At 42.5% G+C, this 21,142-nt stretch overlaps 1 protein-coding gene across 1 annotated transcript in view; it reads right to left on the reverse strand.

Moving 5' to 3' along the window:
• The window catches only part of B3GAT2 (beta-1,3-glucuronyltransferase 2), a 92,422-nt gene that overhangs the window by 22,283 nt on the left and 48,997 nt on the right, over nt 1-21,142 (reverse strand). The window contains exon 2 of the mRNA XM_045498701.1: nt 4,299-4,443. Coding sequence (XP_045354657.1) covers nt 4,299-4,443 — 145 coding nt within the window. The remainder of the gene's footprint in view (nt 1-4,298; nt 4,444-21,142) is intronic.

Below are 21,142 nucleotides of genomic sequence, written 5' to 3' on the forward strand. Positions count from 1 at the left end.
TTTTAGGAGGCATGAAATCATCCACAGAGGAAACTGTAAGTGACCCTGAGACACCACCTAATGTACCCTTTGCTTTTGTAGATGAAAGCATTAGGAAAACAGAGATGTGGTACACACTCTTCTTAATGCTATGAAAGTTATCCTTTTTGAGCTTGTGGGATGATAGAAAAAAAAAATCGATCTGGTCTTTGTGCCTAGTTCTCATCGTGCAGCTTATAAAAGCCTTAGCGTTTCCTGAGTGTTGGGAGTGACTTTGTTATGCTAATGAGGTGGCTGCTGTGGGTCCCTGGACAGCTCCGGAGTGGGGGCTGGTTACTGGAAAAACCCAATACACAATCAGAAGGTTGGAAAGTTGGGCCACACTGCCGACCTCTGGGGACAGAAGCGAGAGACGGAGTTCAATTGTGTGGCGGCCACTGATCCAATCAATCATGTCTACATAATGAAACTCCAACTAAATACTCTGAATACACAGGTTCAGTGGAGCTTCCCAAGCTGTGCACACATTCATGTGCTGGAAGGGGGATATATCCTGATTCCACAAGGAAAAGGCACAGAAACTCTACGTTCTCTGCCAGACTTCACCCCCTGTGTCTCTTCATGTGGCTGGTCCTAGTTTGTATCTTCTGTAATAAGACTGTGGTAGAAGTAGAGCACGATCCTGAATTCTAGGAGCCCTTCTAGTAAATTGGCAAACCTGAGAGAAAAACAAATTTATAGTCAGTCAGGAGTGCAGTCGTCCTGGGGACCCCCAGAGTGTTGCTGGTTAAGTAAGGGCAACTGTGTGGGGTCGGAGCTAACTCTGGGTGGTGAGTGGTGAAGCTGAACAACAGCGCACACGGCTGGATTTTTACCGGAACAGAGTCCCTACTGCACGCCAGGCACTCAACTGGGAACAGAATATACTGTCATCAAAGGAGCACAGTGCCCGCCTGCCACCTCTCAGAGTGAAGCATGAAGTGCATGCACATGTTGAGAATTCAAAACAAATCTCAGCCTTAAGTTCTGAATTTGAACAAGTCTATACCTCCTGGCAAGGCTCGAGATTACTTTAAGCTCAGTTCTTTCAGGCAATGGCTCTTATTGACACCTCCCTGGAAGTGGCCAATGTCGGTCTGTCACTTGAAAGTAACTCCCTGACTTCAAAAAAGAGCTAAAACCTCTGTGTGGGCTGCCTTGCCTTTCGTATAAGAACCGGCCCGTGGTCAGATGCCCGAGGTGCAGGAGCTGAGCCCGAGGCTCAGACGAGCAGACATATTCTAGGTTTCACAGGCTTGGCAGAGCAACGTGGCCGCTAACCCACTGCAGAAGCCACCTGCGTGCGGCTTCCAGGGCAAGGACTGCCTCCGACATGCTGTTCCACCTTGTGGGTGGCTCTTTAACTTTTTTGTTTTTTGTTTTTCAGTAGTAATCATTACCAAGTTGTTTGTTGTTTTTTTTTTTTAACTATTCCCCAGGGCAATAGAAATAATCTTTACTTCTCTATTAACATCGTACATGTAATTCCAAAACAACGTTTCCTCATCTGGGAGCAAAAATAGCAACTATGAAGTCCAAAACGGCAAAATAAAGACAGACACCAAATCTGTCTCCCTGAATGACATGAAAACTTACAGTTCCGATGTCTGATACTCAAATAAACTTCTCGTGGTGGGCAAGGCTGTGACTTCCCAGAAATATAGGCAGGACAGACCCTGAGGGGCTTCTACAAATGTGCTCACCCCTCAAAGCAAGACAGTTGGGGAAATGTTCCCTGTTGGTTAAGTTTCAACTCTTAATCAGTTTGTGAAAATCCAGGAGGGACCCAGGCTCCAGCACTGTCCTTTCCCTCAGCCACCACAGATCATTTTCTACAGGACTTCCCTGACCTTCTAGAGCGCAGCAGGAAACTGGGCTTCCCGCTTCTCTCTCCTTCTAGACTGTGAGCGCTTACAACTCAGAAATGAAGTGGGAAGTACCATTTGTACATGAAGGTCCAAAAGGTCTTTTCCCTCTTCCCACAGAGAGTACGTGAATCTTAAGTGAAATGCAAACGAAGCTGTGAATTTTCAAGTTTTAAAATGAGAACTCCCTCCAAATCAGAATTCTTATACTATCAACTAAATCACACTCCCTTAAGGCTTCCAAAAATACTAATAATTTACTGAAAACTAATTTGCAAAGCAAGTTCACGTATGAAGAAAATTTAGTGTGGCAAAAGTTGTTTTCTTCGAGACAGAAATCTCATTCCTGTTTTGAAACAAGGATAATTAGGAAACATGCAAATCATTCATATTTTATGATACTTCTTATATGATGCTTTGAAAATATACTCAAATGCTTAGAAAAAGCCAAACATCAGTCATGTCATGGAGCAAAGTCTCCCAGAGCAGTGAAAAGGTATCAAATAGTTTGTCACAGGCCAGGCCTAATGTATAAATCCCATGCGCCTTTCTTGAATTTTAAATATATCTATTTGGATCCAATTCTGAGGGGAATCAATGCAGATGTTCAGTGGGTCTACTGGATACTTGTTCATCTATGTAAAGTTCTTATAACAAAATCCAGGAAGACTTACCCAAGTTGCCCTCACCTTGAAGTTACCATGCAGGGTTATAGGCAGAGATCTTGTGTGTTAGGGGACAGGTCTGCCCAGCCTGTGGTGAAGCAAGGCTCTGGGAAAAGTAAGGACCAAACACCTGTCAGCAGGCTGCTTTAGCAGCTATGAACCCTCACTTAGAATCCAGGGGCTCAGGCTTCTCTCTGAGCTCTTTGATGGAAGCCAGGAGAAGGAAGAGTACATTAACGAAGACCTCAGCGGTTACTCATGCTACATCTCATTCCACACACATGGAAACTAAGTCCCAGGGAAGCAAAAGACTTTGAGCAGAAAACTTAGAGAACACTAGGCAAAGTTACACTTCTTATCAGCAAGAGACCAGATTCTCAGAAGACACATTATGGTCAGCCTTCTCTTTTCAGAGCCACGAACTCACACTTGCCTGAGGAAAGGCCTCTTTGGGGAATTCTCAGGACCTTCTAAATATGGCTGACCTACTCTCCATCTGTCTTCAGGAAAATGCTTTGGCTGAAAGGCCAGCTCAGCTCCCAGGCTGCAAGAACTGAAGACCAAAGGGCAAGGCCAGGGCTGGAGAGGGGAGCCCGGGACAGGGTGACGAGGGAAGGGTAAGAACTCCAAGCTGTCCTTGGGGTCTGAGACCATGGCACACATTTACACAAAACTGGCCCTCAGGAAATGTTTGTTAAATGCGGAGTAAAAATATCCTAGTTTGTCACCTCCCGTGACAAAGCTGCCACCGTGCCATGCGCAAGAACTCTCCCCAATAACTCTTACTCCTGGTATCCTTCATGATCTTGCTCCCTCAATTTTATAGTGTCATCAGAATAAAAATGATGAATCCAGTTCAGAACACAGCCCTCATCCCATCGGCATTGTGAGCGTGGAGGTCTCGACTGCAGTTGGGAAACACACACAAAAGACCGGCTAAGCACAGGGTGACAGACAGACAGAGCTGTGTTCCAGAGCTGAAGATTGATGGGATTAATTTTGAAGCTTTTCTGCCTCCATCTTCTAGGTTAGATGTCAGTGATGAATCTTGCCTCTACGCCTCATGTTTTAAACCGCATCCTTCCAGTTACCAGAGGCATCGTTTTATATAACCCACAGAAGTTGAGTCACTTTATGATAACGTAGCACTTTAGGACTTGTCGACTACTACAGGTCTTAATTCAGTTGGCCGGTCAGAGAATAAAAACTTTAAAAGACGGTTATGCTCAGTTAATAAGTGTTTGAAAAGCCAGCAATCCAATTTTATGTTCCAGCTATTAAATGTATCAGTAACTACCAAATTTATCAATAAGCATGACAAGGATTAGCTTGTGAATTTCACATCACTGTTACATTTATCAGTAAGCACATGAGGTACTGACACTAACTGGCCTTAGTTAGCACTGAAAGGTACAGGTAGTGGCCGCGCCTAGGTCTCACCACTGACCTGACACCCAGCCCAGCACAGGCACAAACATTTGTTGGACGAAGGGACAGCTGCACAAACAGCTGACAAAAATGGAACAGAATGAGCATTTTCCAATTGCCCACAAAACCCATTTCTGCTTCAATTAATCAAAACGCCTGTCTTGAAAGTTTACTCAGATAGTTCATCTGCGGAATAGAATACGACCTAGGGTTTTAACCAAAGTGGTCTTTCAAAGCTTCCTTCCTCCAGGACACGGTTATAAACAGCGGCACCGGCAAGAATGATCAGGGAGGAGCAAGCATCACCATCCACACTCCTCACCTGCCATGTCGATGGCAAAAGGCCTGTCTGCTCTCCAGCCGGTGTACCAACCAACGACTTTGCCGTTTTCCACCAACGGACGTTCATAGCGTCGCCCGCCAACCAGGCCCACTGGCCAGACAGAGACCTTGCGTGTAGTTCGCATCTATAAGAAGGGGAAAGAGATGTGGTTTAAGTTTCCTTAGGGAAAATAACTCGAAGGGAGGAAAGAAACGTGAGCCACGCAGGAGAATAGGGGTGGGGAGGCAGAGACTGGAGACTTTCAAAAGTTGAAGGTTTCCGGACAGAACCCTGCTGCTGGCAGACTGCTGCCCAGTTCGCTGCTGCTGAGCTGCTTGGCACCATCGGCCGTCCTCGGTCACAAACTCAGCTGGCGGCTCAAGGCTTAAGAGAAACAAAGTGGGTGTCAATATCTGAACGGCACTTTTTTGAAGCTAAGCTATACCATCAAAAGTATTTTCTATTGGTTTCAAGGTTGGATCTGAATACCTTGCGTCTTCCGAACTGAGGGTGACTTCCCTTTAGGAAACTCAGTAGCAGCAAAAATTTCACTCAGAGAAGCCAGAGGAGTTGCCTTCCTATGAATTTTTTATTGTTATCAACACAGAAATCTTGGCTGGGGGCATTAACAATGGCATCCAGGGGCGCCTGGGTGGCTCAGTTGGTTGAGCGTCTGACTTCGGCTCAGGTCATGATCTCACAGTTTGTGGGTTCGAGCCCCGCATCGGGCTCTGTGCTGACAGCTCGAAGCCTGGAGCCTGCTTCGGATTCTGTCTCCCTCTCTTTTGGCCCCTCCCCCACTCTAACCCCCCCCCCCCCCATCTCTCTCTCAAAAGTAAATAAACATTAAAAAAAGTAATAATGGGGGCGCCTGGGTGGCTCAGTCGGTTAAGCGTCCGACTTCGGCTCAGGTCATGATCTCACGGTCCGTGAGTTCGAGCCCCGTGTCAGGCTCTGTGCTGACAGCTCAGAGCCTGGAGCCTGCTTCAGATTCTGTCTCCCTCTCTCTCTGACCCTCCCCCATTCATGCTCTGTCTCTCTGTCTCAAAAATAAATAAACATTAAAAAATAAATTAAAAAAAAAAGTAATAATGGCATTCAGATACAGAACAGATACCAGGCATTCTCCAGAGTGACGAAAAGAAAAACATACCCTACATCCTGCCTTTCCAGGAAAACTGGGTCCAGCTAGAAAGGAGCACACCTCACGCACGCAGCTGGAGAGGCTGGCCCTCTTCCCACACACCCTGTTGTATCTGGTGAAGTTTTCATCAGAACGCGTTCAACTCAAACTTATTTACTGGATTTCTGTAAGGGCAAAGACATGTTCGCAACAAAGCTTCCTGGCACTGGGCAGGCAGCGTTTTTGGGCAAACCACGGCCACCGCCAGAGGACGTGTTGAACAAGCCGTAAGCAGCCCACATAACACCTATGTGCAAACAGGAAGGTTCCCATTTCCTGAGCACACACACGTGCAGGGGCTGGCGGCTTGGCCATTAAAGTCCAGGCTGGTTTCAGCTCACTCACCCTCTCAGCTGGGGGTGTCCTGGGGCGTGACGTACACAGCTGCCTTCGGAGGGCCTGTTGTCATTACAAGTTCAACACCAAAGCTTTACCTTATATTTACTATACAACTGAGCCATGATCAGTTAACCAATGGTTAAAATAATGATTACCAATCAAGGATTTTTTTTTTTTTTATGAAAGGAAAATTATATACTTGGGAAATATTTTCAAGTACAATTCAAGTGAAAGTCATAGTAACCAGAAGCTCCCATTTGCCAGGAATTTCAATTTTATTTATTAATCTCTCACCTCACTCCAAAAAAAAAAAAAAAATTTAAGAGTGTGAAATATTCCAGGTAATAAAAATCTCACTGCATCAGTCGTCCACAAATCTGGAATTAGTTTTACGGTCTATTACTTTCTCAATAAATTAATCACCACTGCCTTGTGCTCATACTAACTTATATGAGGATTTTTAAAAAGTTCTACTGGGGCGCCTGGGTGGCGCAGTCGGTTAAGCATCCGACTTCAGCCAGGTCACGATCTCGCGGTCCGTGAGTTCGAGCCCCGCGTCGGGCTCTGGGCTGATGGCTCAGAGCCTGGAGCCTGTTTCCGATTCTGTGTCTCCCTCTCTCTCTGCCCCTCCCCCGTTCATGCTCTGTCTCTCTCTGTCCCAAAAATAAAATAAAACGTTGAAAAAATAAAAAAAATAAAAAGTTCTACTGAAGTAGAACTGACTGCAGGAAAGAGTGAATAGTTCTGAGATTACTAAGACTGCTTATAAGGCCGGCCCTTGGCTGGCATCTGGGAACTTGGCTTTTGAAACAGTCCTTATGCTGATAAAGTTTTGTCTGCCTAGGCACCGAACACCTGTTTTCCTTTGGGAACCCTGAAACACCTGGGAGGGCAAGAGGTGCCTATGTGACCAGCCCCCATTAAAACCCCTAAACGTTACATGGGTTTCCCAGGGCATTAACATTGCACACCTGTGGTTATAGTTTTGCTGCCGGAGGGCAGATGTGCTTGCGGGATCCCTCATGGGAGGGAGAGAACATAGGAAGTCTGCACATGGATTCTTCCAGACCCTTCTTCCTGGTGTCTTTCTCCCTCGTTGATCTGGCCACATATCCATACCGCGTCACTGTAATAACTCTAAGCCACAAGTACAACTATATGCTGGATGCTATGAGTCCTAGTAAATCACCAGACATGGGGGTGGTCTTGGGGGACCCCTGAGAGATGTATTTTTTTAAAAATGTTTGTTTATTGTTGAGAGACAGAGAAACAGAGTGAGCAGGGGAGGGGCATAGAGATACACACACAGAATCTGAAGCAGGCTCCAGGCTCTGAGCTGTCAGCACAGAGCCCGTCGTGAGGCTGGAACCCAGGAACTGCGAGATTGTGACCCTAGCCAAAGTCAGACGTTTAACCGAGCCACCCAGGCGCCCCTAAAATGTATTTTTACAGCGTAAAACTTGATACATTTTGATACATGTATATAGCCACGAAACCATCACCGCAATGAAGATATCCATTATCCTGCAGAGTTCCCTTGGGCTCATTTTTTTAAAAAAAATTTTTTTTTTTTAACGTTTATTTATTTTTGAGACAGAGAGACAGAGCATGAACAGGGGAGGGGCAGAGAGAGAGGGAGACACAGAATATGAAACGGGCTCCAGGCTCTGAGCTGTCAGCACAGAGCCCGACGCGGGGCTCGAACTCACGGACCGTGAGATCATGACCTGAGCCAAAGTTGGAGGCTTAACCGACCAAGCCACCCAGGCGCTCCCCCTTGGGCTCATTTTTAAATCCATCCCTACCATCACTCTCCACATCCCCAGTGCCCCTATCTGTGCATTCCCCACACCACTGGTCTCCTGTCACTATGCATTAGTTTGCATCTCACAGAGTCATGTATGAATGGAATCATACAGCATATACTTTTAAAAAAATAATCTTTAGGGGCGCCTGGGTGGCTCAGTTGGTTAAGCGTCCGATTTCGGCTCAGGTCACGATCTCACAGTTTGTGAGTTCGAGCCCCCCAGTGGGCTCTGTACTGACAGCTCAGAGCCTGGAGGGAGCCTGCTTTAGATTTTGTGTCTCATTCTCTCTCTGCCCCTCCCCCACTTGTACTCTCTCTGTCTCTCAAAAATAAAAAAAAAATGTAAAAAAATTTTTAAAAATCTTTAAAAAAATGTTTATTCACTTTTGAGAACATGTGAGTGGGGGAGGGGCAAAGAGAGGGGGAGAGAAGATCTAAATCGGGCTCTGCGCTTACAGCAGTGAGCCCCATGTGGGGCTTGAATTCACACATGAACTGTGAGATCCTGACCTGAACCAAAGTCGGCCACCCAGGTGTCCCCAGCATATATTCTTTTTATTTAGCTTCTTTCACTCTGCAAAACTATATAACAATTCATCCATGCTATAATGTGTATCAATAGTTAACTCCTTTATATTACTGAAGTACTTTGTTGTATGGATGTGCCACAGTTTTTGTTTTGTTTTGTTTTTTCCATTTGCCTGTGGATGGACAGTTGGGTTGTTTCAAACTTCTGGCTATACAGACAAAGCTGCTATGAACATCTGCGTAAAAGTCTATATGCACTTCATTTTTTTTCTAAATATTTTTGAGAGAGAGAGAACGTGCACACACGCATGAGTGGGGGAGGGGCAGAGAGAGAGGAAGACACAGAATCCGAAGCAGGCTCCAGGCTCCAAGCTGTCAGCACAGAGCCTGACATGGGACTTGAACTCACAACCTGTGAGATCATTACCTGAGCTGAAGTCAGACACAATCAACTGAGCCACCCAGGTGCCCCCATTTTTTGTTTTTGATAGATACCTGAGTGGAATGGCTGGATCACGTGGTACACGTACATTTAACTTAAGAAACTGCCAACTTATTTTCCAAAGTGGTTGTGCCATTTTTCATTCTCACTAGCCATGTGAGAGTCCCCATTACTGCACATGCTCAGCTCAACAACACTTGGTGTGGTCGATGTTTCGCTTTAGCCATTTTAACAGGTACGAGTAGTATTTCATTGTGCTTCTAATTTGCATTTTTCTAGTGACCAATTATGTTGACTATCTTTTCATGTGCTTGTCATCCATAATCTCTTTGAAGAAATATTTATGCAAACCTTTTGACTATTTTTAAAATTATTTCCTTACTATTGAGTTTTGAGAGTTATTTATATATTCTGCATACAAAACCCTTCACAGACACCTGATTTACAAATATTTTATCCCAGTCCGTGGCTTATCATAATGTTCCCTCATAATAATGTGTTTTGAAAAGCAGAACTTTTAATGTTGATGAAGTCCAATTCATCAATTTGTTCACAGATCATGCTTTTGATGTTGTATCTAAAATATCTTTGCCTAACTCAAGCTCACAAGAGTTTTCTCCTCCTCTCTCCAAGTATTAGAGTTGTAGGTTTTACATTTAGGTTATGATTTTGAGTTGATTTGTGTGTATGGTGTGACAGACTGAGGTGATTTTTCTTCTCCTCCTTGTGGATGGATATCCAACTGTTCCAATTGTAACGTGCACATGGGTATGTGACTGTCCTGGAACAACTCCATGGTCTTTGGACCTTTGTCAAAAGTAAGTTGCCATATACGGGTGGGCTTATTTACGGACCTTCTCCTCTGACCCACTGGTCTGCTTGGGTGATCCTGATGCTAATATACTGTCCTGATGTACTATGGCTTTATAATAACTTTGGTAATCAAGTAGCATTAGCTCTCTTTGTTCTTCTTCCAAGTTTTGACTGTTCTAACTCCTTTTCCTTTCCATAGGAGTTTCACAGGCACATTGTTCATTTCGGCAAAATGTGATTGGGGTTGCATTAAATCTATAGCTCAATTTGGTGAGAACGAACAGCTTAACAGAATGGAGTCTTCTAACACATGAACATAATACAGCTCTTCATTTACTTAGATCTTTTTCATGTAAAAATTTTTTTTTAAATTGTATTTATTTTGAGAGAGTGAGCACACGTGAGCCAGCGGGCGAGGGGCAGAGAGAGGAGACAGAGAACCCCAAGAAGGCTTTGTGCTGTCAGCGCAGGGCCTAATGCCAGGGCTCAAACTCACAAACCGTAAGATTGTGACCCTAGCTGAAATCAAGAGTCAGATGCTTAACCAACTGAGCCACCCAGGCGCTCCAGATCTTTAATCTTTCTCAGCAATGTTTTCACGATTTAATTTTTGAATCAATAGCAACATTTAATGCTTTTGTGTCCTAGGTCTTCTCCATATGGGGAAAAAAATCCAGAAAATTTACCAAAATCTTCACAGAAATATAGCCCTCTCCCCAACTCACTCTACCTTCAAATTCCTGTTCCCTCACACACTGCAGAAAATATAAACATTTCTATTTTTTGTTTTATATATCAAACATGCCAAATATACAAAGAAATCAAATTAAATGTAACCTGTGTTTTTCTTCAATTGATATAATGGCTCTCTATTTATTGTAAAGGCATTAAAAATAGTACTGTTCGTTTTTGATATTTCCTTAAAGTGTTTATGATTTTTCAGCCCCTAAACTGCTCTTGCCCAGAGCAGTAAATTTTCAAATATGCTAAACATTGGTAAAAAGACCCCATCTCAGACTTGTGTGTCTTCTTGAAAATGGATAGGTTGAGGGGTCCCTGGATGGCTCAGTTGGTTGAACATCCAACTTTGGCTCAGGTCATGATCTCACAGTTTGTGAGTTTAAGCCCAGGGTGGGGCTCTGTGCTGACAGCTCAGAGCCTGGAGCCTGCTTCAGATTCTGTGTTTCTCTCTCTCTCTCTGCCCACCCCCACTTGTGCTCTCTCAGAAATAAATGTTTAAAAATTAAAAAAAAAAAAGAAAAGAAAATGCATAGGTTATGCCCTGCATACATCAGATGCCAAAAAAATCTTAAGTGTGGGGGCGCCTGGGTGGCGCAGTCGGTTAAGCGTCCGACTTCAGCCAGGTCACGATCTCGCGGTCCGTGAGTTCGAGCCCTGCGTCAGGCTCTGGGCTGATGGCTCAGAGCCTGGAGCCTGTTTCCGATTCTGTGTCTCCCTCTCTCTCTGCCCCTCCCCCATTCATGCTCTGTCTCTCTCTGTCCCAAAAATAAATAAACATTGAAAAAAAAATTAAAAAAAAAAATCTTAAGTGTGTAAGCACTTAACTGAAATGTGGGCCACGTGTAATGAGTAAGCAGTGTGTGCCTGAGCAGGGCAAGGGACAAGCTCACAATCAGGAGAGGAGGAGAGACAATAAAAGAGAAGTCAAAACTGTTTTTAAAATAGGAAGAGGGTGCCTGGGTGGCTCAATTAGTTAAGTGTCTGATTCTCAATATCAGCTCAGGTCATGATCCCAGGGTTGTGAGATCAAGTCCCCCCATCAGGCTCTGCACTGAGTGTGGAGCCCGCTTGGGATTCTCTCTCCCCCTCTGCTCCTCTCCCCTTCTCTCTCTCTCAAATAAAAATAAAATAGGAAGACGGAAATCACCGTTAAAGAGAATACTCCTCTCCCCTTCTCTCTCTCTCAAATAAAAATAAAATAGGAAGACAGAAATCACCATTAAGGAGAATAAACCATAACTGTGAGACCACCAGTAAGGGGATTAAACATGACCCCAGTGCATTTTATGGCAGGCTTTTCACTTCTGCTGGGCCATGGAAGACATGTAGGATTTGGCCCATAGACTGAGGAATAGCCTCAGGTTCCAATAATGAGATGAACCAAAGAAGCAAAACTTCATATTTCTGTGCCAGTTTTGTGCTAGAAAATGAAGGTTTACCTTAGCACATTCCAAGCTAACACTTACCTCTGTTTGATTTTTTTTTTTTTTTAAGAGAACGGGGTGTTAAAAGGTGAAAGAGTGACTATTTGAATGCAGGTGAAAAGGCAGGATTATATTGCCAAGTATGCTAAATTAAAAAAAAGTTTTGTCATTTGAGTATAATACTTTGGAAAGATCCAGATGCCCTTGCCACGTGTGCACTGTTCTGAGAGTCAACATGAAATGCTTCATCAGACACGCAGCCCCCCGGCACACCACCACTGTGCTACATAGAGTGTGCCAGACATTTCAAAGGAAAATAGCACAGCTATTTACAGAACTTCCTCATTTCACCCCTGGGATCTATCCTTTGTTCCGTGTCCTTTTCACTCAATCTATGCTCTTGAAGGATTCCTTGGCAGCCACCTTCTTTTCTGAGGAGGGGGGGAAATGTAACAATGACTATTAAAAGCAAAAGCACTTTTTTAAGAAAAATTTTTAATGTTTATTTATTTGTGAGAGAGACACAGAGACGGAGACAGACTGAGAGGCACAGAGCATGAGCAGGGGGAGAGGCAGAGAGAGAGAGGGAGACACAGAATCTGAAGCAGGTGCAGGCTCTGAACTCTCAGCAGAGCCCGACATGGGGCTCAAACTCACTAACTGCACAGAGCCTGATGCGGGGCTTGAACTCAAAAACTACAAGATCATGATCTGAGCCTAAGTCAGACACCCAACCGACTGAGCTACCCAGGCGCCCCAAAAGCACTTTTGTAGAACTAAAATATTCTCAGCGTTTAAAAGCTTTGTTACTTCCTTAACACAAAATAGTGGTTACATAACAGACACATCTTCAAGTGCCTGGTATGAGCTCCAACCTAAAACAGAGGACTACAGCATTAAGATATTAAGATATTAAGATATCAATTAGATATTAAGATAAAGAGAAAGCAATTCATTTATTTATAACCGTTGCATTATGACAAATAGGTCTGGTCCCCAAAGCATTCTCTTCCTATTTATTCAATACCAAAGTCATAATCTGTCATTTATTCCTCCCACTATGACCCCAATTAAATAGGACTTACAGAGCAATGTTAACCAGCCAAAATTATGGGCAGAGTAATTTCCATAGACCCAATGCCTACAAAGGACACAAAAGACACATCTGGTGCATCTTCACACTCTTCCAGGCTAAATGCCATTTAAACTATCCCAGGGCAGCTGGTGCTTGTTTATCTTTATCTTCTCCAGAAAAGGAGGGAGGCAGGTGAATATAGCCCACGCCTGTGTCTGGTGACCCTCACCAACAATCTGCTGGTGGTTTTTAGCCAACTATTTTTTCTGCAGCTTTAAGCTGCATCCTTTTGGTCCCACCTTTGGGGTATGGCTGACAGTCAGCTACAGGGACTGGAACACTTCGGAAGATCACATGTAGGTGATCATCAAAATGCCCTCAGAGTAAAACAGAAAAGTTAAACAAATGCCTTTAGCTTCCTTTAAGACATACCACTGAGGTGAAATCTTGTTTTATTTTGTCCAAAGGGAAGTGAATAAAGTTCTTGATCTTCTTAAATTTAAAACACTATAGGCAACCTCAAGGAGTAGAATTACAATAAAGAACATTACATGTTGTATCCTGCTTTTTTAACTAACAATTTCAATGAGAGAGAAAAATACGCGGAATTGTGGCAGGATCCAATGAACTAAAGACACAAAGGAAAGAGCAGAAAAAATGTAAGGAAAGAATACAGAAATAATGACCTGGAGCCAAGGTCACTGTCCATAAACATCTGACATTTTCCAACAGAGAAACTACATTACATAATCCAAAATACCCATAAATTCCCTTTGTAACAACTTTGAAAATTAATGTCCTATCTGTACTTTCTCTTTCTCGCATCTGCCCCTGATGACTTTAGCAATCATTTCCCAACTAACTGATACTTGGCTCGATGCTATTCATTCCACAGTATCCCTCACATAACTTTATATTGCCTTGGATCTTTTTTTTGCCTATTTTGATTTCCGAAAACCCCTATTTCCACAGCATGAACTTTTGAGGTATATAAGCTAATTACTTAATGTATATGAGAATTCTAGAAAGCATAAGTAAGTGTTCCTAATGTTACATTATAAACCCATCTCGTATGTCACTGGGTTAAAGAACAAATCTAACATTTCTTTCATACTTGCTGTATTTTTTCACTAAACACCTACCACATAATGTATGTCCAGTGCTGTGCTAGGCCCTGAGCAAGGATTACAAGGTCCTTGCCTACCAAGCCAACATTCCAGAAGAGAAAAGTCAATGATACATTGAATTGCAAAATTAGTTAATTTCTATGCTGATGAAGGCTGTAAGGGAAGTGTACAGTGTGACAGGAGCAGGCTGCAGACGATCTGACATGATCTGGGAGCTGGTATAGTTTCCTTGAGGACATCAGCATGAGCTAAGCCTAAAGCCTGAAGCATTAACCACAGTGGAAAGGAATACCAAAAATGTTCCAAGCAGAAGGGAATTCGGGTACATGGGCCCCTGAGAAGAAAGTTCCACTGCATTCCTTAATTAAAAAAAAAAAAAAAGGTAGGGGTGCCTGGGTGGCTGAGTCGGTTAAGCATCCAACCTCAGATCAGGTCATGATCTCACAGCTCATGGGTTCAAGCCCTGCGTCAGGCTCTGTGCTGACAGCTCAGAGCCTGGAGCCTCCTTCAGATTCTGTGTCTCCCTCTTTCTCTGTGCCTCTGCTGCTTGTGCCCTATCTCTAAAATCAACATCAAAAAAAATTTTTTTTAATGAATAAAAAGATCTTTTGGGGATGGTGGATGAAAGGAGTCAAATTTCTCACCGTTGGAGAAAGAATTTACAGACAAGCAGAAGAGAAGGCTAGAATGATCCATTTGGTTATGGATTAGAACTGGGGACATCAATATGAACTCATGCTTAATTGAACACTGAGATGGTTATACAGATACAGATATGTGTATACACGAGGGTTAGTACCAGACACACATTTTCTTGCTTTATCAACTGACAGGGCCCAGAAACAATGAAACTCCAGTAACAATGAGCCCACCTGGTGCCCAAGTCTTGGCTTCTAATACTATACTTTAATAAAAGGAACCAGAGGTACTTGGATAAGTAGCTGATTCTAGGTCTGGGGAAGAAAATATTCAAGACATATCCCATGGTATCTTTAGAGCCAAAAAGTAAGGAAGTTCCCCCAAACAAAAATAAATAAAAAGCTGTACACTGATGGGTACATGTAAAAGGCACAGTCAACTGAAAATGTTCTAATTGGTCAAAGCTGAAAACTATGTGAGCAACAAATTAAGGAATAATGGATTACACCCTAAAGTGTAAATACTAAATACTAATATCACTTGAATTATGCAAATAATTGAATAAGTTAATGGGCAATAGATAAATCTCCCATTCAGAAGCATTCCAAAAATTTTATGTCAATAACCCTCCCAGGAGATGAAACATAACTCCCCACTCCTGTATGTGCTGCGCACAGGAACTTCCTCCCAAAAGAACAGCCTGGAAGAATGGTTGGAGTGGGGAACACGCTTTACAATAAAGAGGTCTGATGAAACCTACCTCAGCTGAATGATCAAGGTTAACAACACCACTGATAAATTATGTATTTTTATGATGTACTGAATGGGACTTTACATGTGTGGTCTTTTCTAATACCATTCTCCAATAAAAGGAAACAGGGTTCCTTGGAGAAATGGCTGATTCTAGGAGTGGGGCAGAACATACACAAGGTGATCCTGAGCATCTGGGAGCACCAGAACATAAGGAAGTGTTCAAAAACAAACAAAAACTTCAAGCAAACCCACATTGATGGAGGTATGTCAAAAGGACATAGCCAACTGAAAAAGCTCCCAATGGCCAGAACCAAAACACCTTGTGTTATAAAATAATGTTGATTCTCTGTACCCTTGACTTGATGTTATCAAAGTAGCACTTTCCCCCTGTGGTCTTCTTCCCAAAACCCCATAACTCCACAATCTAATCTTGGAAAAAAAAATCAGTCAAATGCCAATAGAGGAGCATGCTATAATACACCTAGCCAGTGCTCCTCAAAACTGTCAAGATCATCAATAACAAGGAAAATCTGAGCAACTGTCATAATCAAGAAGAACCTAGAAAGACAGGACAACTAAATGTAATGTGGTATCTAGGATGGGACCCTAAAACAGAAAAAGGCCACTAGACAAAAATCAAGGACACTTAAATAAAGAATATACTTTAGTTAATACTGTTTCATTAGTTGTAATACTTGTACTATATTAATGTAAAATGTTAATAAAAGAGGAAACTGGGTATGTAGTAGGGGAACTTTCTAGTATCTCCTCAGTTTTTCTATAAATCAAAAACAGTTCTGTTTTTTTTGGAGAAAGAAGGAAGATGAGGGAGTGGGAGCATTCTGAGCTCACCATCTCCCAGGGACAAGCCAAGGCAACAACTACATATACCACAGCTCACTCTGAAAATGACCTGAAGACTGAGAGAACAGACCTTCCACACCTTAAGTCATGAGAAGGCCACACTGAATAGCAGAGGAGGAGCAGAGATGCAGCTGAGAACCAACCCACCAGCATGGCTACCCACGAGCAGGAGGGAGCAGCGAAGGGATTGAGCCCCACACCAGGGATGCCTGGCCCAGAGGACCTGCGCTGGGAAGATAAGTCATCGTAAAGTCTGGCTTTAAAATTCAGCAGGGTTCAGAGCGCCTGGGTGGCTCAGTCAGTTAAGCGTCTGACTTTGGCTTAAATCATGATCTCATGGTTCATGAGTTCAAGCCCTGCTGACAGCTCAGAACCTGGAGACTGCTTGAGATTCTGTGTCTTCCTCTCTCTACCCTTCCCCTGCTCATGCTGTCTCTTTCTCTCACTCTCTCAAAAATAAACAAACATTGAAAAAAATTTTAAAAATCAGTAGGGCTGAACTCCCAGAGAGACAGAGGAGCTAAAGGAAACCAAGTCTCTGCTTTAAAGAGCCAGCAGACTCTATCACCCAAGAAGGGTCCGAGCACAGAAGTAGAAGTTTGAGAAGCACCTGGGTTACGCATGAAGGAGATTTCCTGACTAATTTTAGTATCTGTGTCACACAGGTGGGGATCTGCAGGAACTTTCTTCAGCCCACATAACCCAATGCTTGTGGGAGCCAGTCCTGACATTACCTGCCATGCTAGCACCATTTGCCCTGCCCTGGCACTCCCCTTCAGACACGCCTCACCCAATCTGCCTACCCAGGCAGGCACCCCTCAAAGCGGCTCCCACACCCAGCAAGCACCCTCAGATGGGACCGGTGTCTTCCCAAAGCAACTACTGCCCAGAATGGGGAATAGCTAACCCCACTCAACAGCATACACACAGTACTTGCAACTGGGCCTCTCAGCAAGCTGTGCTGAAGGAAAGTAGTGCCCACCAGTGCACCACAGCAGTTGTGGCTGATCACTACAGACAGCAAAGGCCGAGGGCTCTGCCACCCACCAGTGCACCTCCAGATGCTGCAGCAGGGCTGCAGGGGACATGTAGGGGATAGGCAGTACCCACCAGTACACCTGCAACAGTCACAGCTCAGACACACCAGAAGGTGCAAGCAGCCCACACAAGGGACGCCACTGCAGCATCTGGTTCTGGTGACCAGGGGTACTGCTCTACAAGGCACCACAGGATGCCTTCTACATGAGGCTACCACTTTCAAGACCAGGAATTTAGCTAACCTACATAATACACGCAAACAAACACAGAGGGTCAGACAAAATGAGGAGACAGAGAATATGTTCCAAATCAAAGATGAAGACAAACCACAAAAAAGCTAAGCTAAATGAAGAAAAGCAATCTACCTGATAAGAGTTCAAATAATAGTCATAAGGATACTAGACTTGAAAGGAAAATGGATGAAATCAGTGAGAATTTCAAAAAAGAGAAAAAAATTTTTTTATTTTTTATTAATTTTTTTAAATTTTATTTTCTATTTTTTAAAATTCACATCCAAATTAGTTAGCATATAGTGAAACAATGATTTGGGGAGTAGATTCCTTAATGCCCCTTACCCATTTAGCCCATCCCCCTTCCCACAACCCCTCCAGTAACCCTCAGTTTGTTCTCCATACTTATGAGTCTCTTCTGTTTTGTCCCCTCCCTGTTTTTATATCATTTTTGTTTCCCTTCCTTATGTTCATCTGTTTTGTCTCTTAAAGTCCTCATATGAGTGAAGTCATATGATTTTGGTCTTTCTCGGACTAATTTCACTTAGCATAATACCCTCCAGTTCCATCCATGTAGTTGCAAATGGCAAGATTTCATTCTGTTTGATTGCCAAATAATACTCCATTGTGTGTGGAGTATTATTCTTTATCCATTCATATCCACATTTTCTTTATCCATTCATCCATCGATGGATATTTGGGCTCTTTCCATACTTTGGCTATTGTTGATAGTGCTGCTATAAACATGGGGTGCATGTGTCCCTTTGAAACAAAATACCTGTATCCCATGGATAAATGCCTACTAGTGCAATTGCTGGGTCATAGGGTAGTTCTATTTTTAATTTTTTGAGGAACCTCCACACTGTTTTCCAGAGTGGCTGCACCAGCTTGCATTCCCACCAACAATGCAAAAGAGATCCTCTTTTTCTGCATCCTTGCCAACATCTGTTGTTGCCTGAGTTAATGTTAGCCATTCTGACAGGTATGAGGTGGTATCTCATTGTGGTTTTGATTTGTATTTCCCTGATGATGAGTGATGTTGAGCATTTTTTTCATGTGTCCATTGGCCGTCTGGATGTCTTCTTTGGAGAAGTGTCTATTCATGTCTTTTGCCCATTTCTTCACTGGATTATTTGTTTTTTGGGTGTTGAGTTGGATAAGTTCTTTACAGATTTTGGATACTAACTCTTTATTTGATATCCCCTCCCATTCTGTCGGTTGCCTTTTAGTTTTGTTGAATGTTTCCTTCGCTGTGCAGAAGCTTTTTATTTTGATGAGGTCCCAGTAATTCATTTTTGCTTTTGTTTCCCTTGCCTCCAGAGACATGTTGAGTAAGAAGTTGCTGCGAGCAAGATCAAAGAGGTTTTTGCCTGCTTTCTCCTTGAGGATTTTGATGGCTTCCTGTCTTACATTGAGGTCTTTCATCCATTTTGAGTTTATTTTTGTGTATGGTGTAAGAAAGTGGCCCAGGTTCATTCTTCTGCATGTCGCTGTCCACTTTTCCCAGCAACACTTGCTGAAGAGACTGTCTTTATTCCATTGGATATTCTTTCCTGCTATGTCAAAGATTAGTTGGCCATTCGTTTGTGGGTCCATTTCTGGGTTCTCTATTCTGTTCCATTGATCTAAGTGTCTGTTCTTGTGCCAGTACCATACTGTCTTGATGATTACAGCTTTGTAGTATAGCTTGAAATCTGGGATTGTGATGCCTCCTGCTTTGGTTTTCTTTTTCAAGATTGCTTTGGCTATTTGGGGTCTTTTCTGGTCCCATACAAATTTTAGGATTACTTGTTCTAGCTCTGTGAAGAATGCTGGTGTTACTTTGATAGGGATTGCATTGGATATGTAGATTGCTTTGGGTAGTATCGACATTTTAACAATATTTGTTCTTCCTATCCAGGAGCATGGAATCTTTTTCCATTTTTTTGTGTCTTCAATTTCTTTCATCAGCTGTCTATAGTTTTCAGTGTATAGATTTTTCACCTCTTTGCTTAGATTTATTGCTAGGTATTTTATGGTTTTTTGTGCAACTGTAAATGGGATCAATTCCTTGATTTCTCTGTCGCTTCATTGTTGGTGTATAGGAATGCAACTGATTTCTGTAAATTGATTTATATCCTGCAACTTTGCTGAATTCATGAATCAATTCTAGCAGCTTTTTGGTGGAATCTTTTGGGTTTTCCATATAGATAATCATGTCATCTGCGAAGAGTGAAAGTTTGACCCCCCCTCCTGGCCACTTTGGATGCCTTTTATTTCTTTGTGTTGTCTGATTGCAGAGGCTAAGACTTCCAATACTATGGTGAATAACAGTGGTGAGAGTGGACATCGCTGTCTTGTTCCTGACTTTAGGGGGAAAGCTCTCAGTTTTTCAACATTGAGGATGATATTAACATTGGGTCGTTCATATATGGCTTTTATGATCTCGAGGTATGATGCTTCTATCCCTACTTTCTTGAGGGTTTTGTCAAGAAAAGATGCTGTATTTTGTCAAATGCTTTCTCTGCATCTATTGAGAGGATCATATGGTTCTTGTCCTTTCTTTTATTGATGTGATGAATCACGTTAATTGTTTTGTGGATATTGAACCAGCCCTGCATCCCAGGTATAAATCCCACTTGGTTGTGTGAATAATTTTTTTTAAAGTACTGTTGGATCCAGTTGGCTAATATCTTATTGAGGACTTTTGCATCCATGTTCATCAGGGAAATTGGTCTATAGTTCTCCTTTTTAGTGGGGTCTCTGTCTGGTTTTTGAATCAAGGTAATGCTGGCTTCATAGAAAGAGTTTGGAAGTTTTCCTTCCATTTCTATTTTTTGGAACAATTTTAAGAGAATAGGTATTAACTCTTCCTTAAATGTTTGGTAGAATACCCCTGGAAAGCCATCTGGCCCTGGACTCTTGTGTTTTGGCAGATTTTGGATTACTAATTAGATTTCCTTAGAGAAAAAATATTTTTCAAAAGTCAGAGTTTAAGAATACATTTACTGAAATAAAAAATACACTAAAGGGAATAAACTTCGGGATTAGAGAGTGAAGAAAAATGGATCAGTAAACTGGAAGATAGGGTAGTGAAAAGCAACAAAGCTAAAGAGGAAAAAAATTTTTTTTTCAAATGAGGATAGGTCAAGGGACATCTAGGACAGTATCAAACATAATAACATTTGCATTCATATGAAGAAAAGGATAGAATGGGGAAGAAATTTGTTTGAAGAAATAATAACTAAAAACTTCCTAATCTGAGGAAGGAAATAGACATCCAGGTCCAAGAAGCACAGAGAGCCAGCCCCAAACAAGATGAACCCAAGGAGGTCCACACCAAAACACATAATAACTAAAACAGGAAAAAGTAATGATAAAGAGAGATTCTAAAAAGTAGCAAGAGAAAAGCAAACAGTTACATATAAGGGAAAGCCCATAAGACTATCAGCTGATTTTTCAGAAGAAACTTTGCAGGTCAGAAGAGAGTGGCAGGATATATTCAAAGTGCTGAAGAGAAAAAAACCAACACCTAAGAATACTCTATATCTTGCAAGGTTATCATTAAGAACTGAAGGAGAGATGGTTTCCCAAACAAAAGTTTAAAAACTTCATCACCACTGAACTGGCCTTACAAGAAATGTTAAAGGGACGTCTTGAAATGGGAAAGAAAAGACTGTAACTAAAAGAAAATTACAAAAGGAAGAAAATTGCTATAGAGAACAAACTGATGGTTACCAGAGGGGAAGTTGTGAGGGAGGATGGGTGAAATAGGTGATGGGGATTAAGTAGTGCACTTGTCATGATGAGCACTGGGGGTTGTGTGAAATTATTGAATTACTGTATTATACACTTGAAGCTA

The sequence above is a fragment of the Leopardus geoffroyi genome, chromosome B2 (genome assembly GCF_018350155.1).
Source record: "Leopardus geoffroyi isolate Oge1 chromosome B2, O.geoffroyi_Oge1_pat1.0, whole genome shotgun sequence".
Lineage (NCBI taxonomy): Eukaryota > Metazoa > Chordata > Mammalia > Carnivora > Felidae > Leopardus > Leopardus geoffroyi.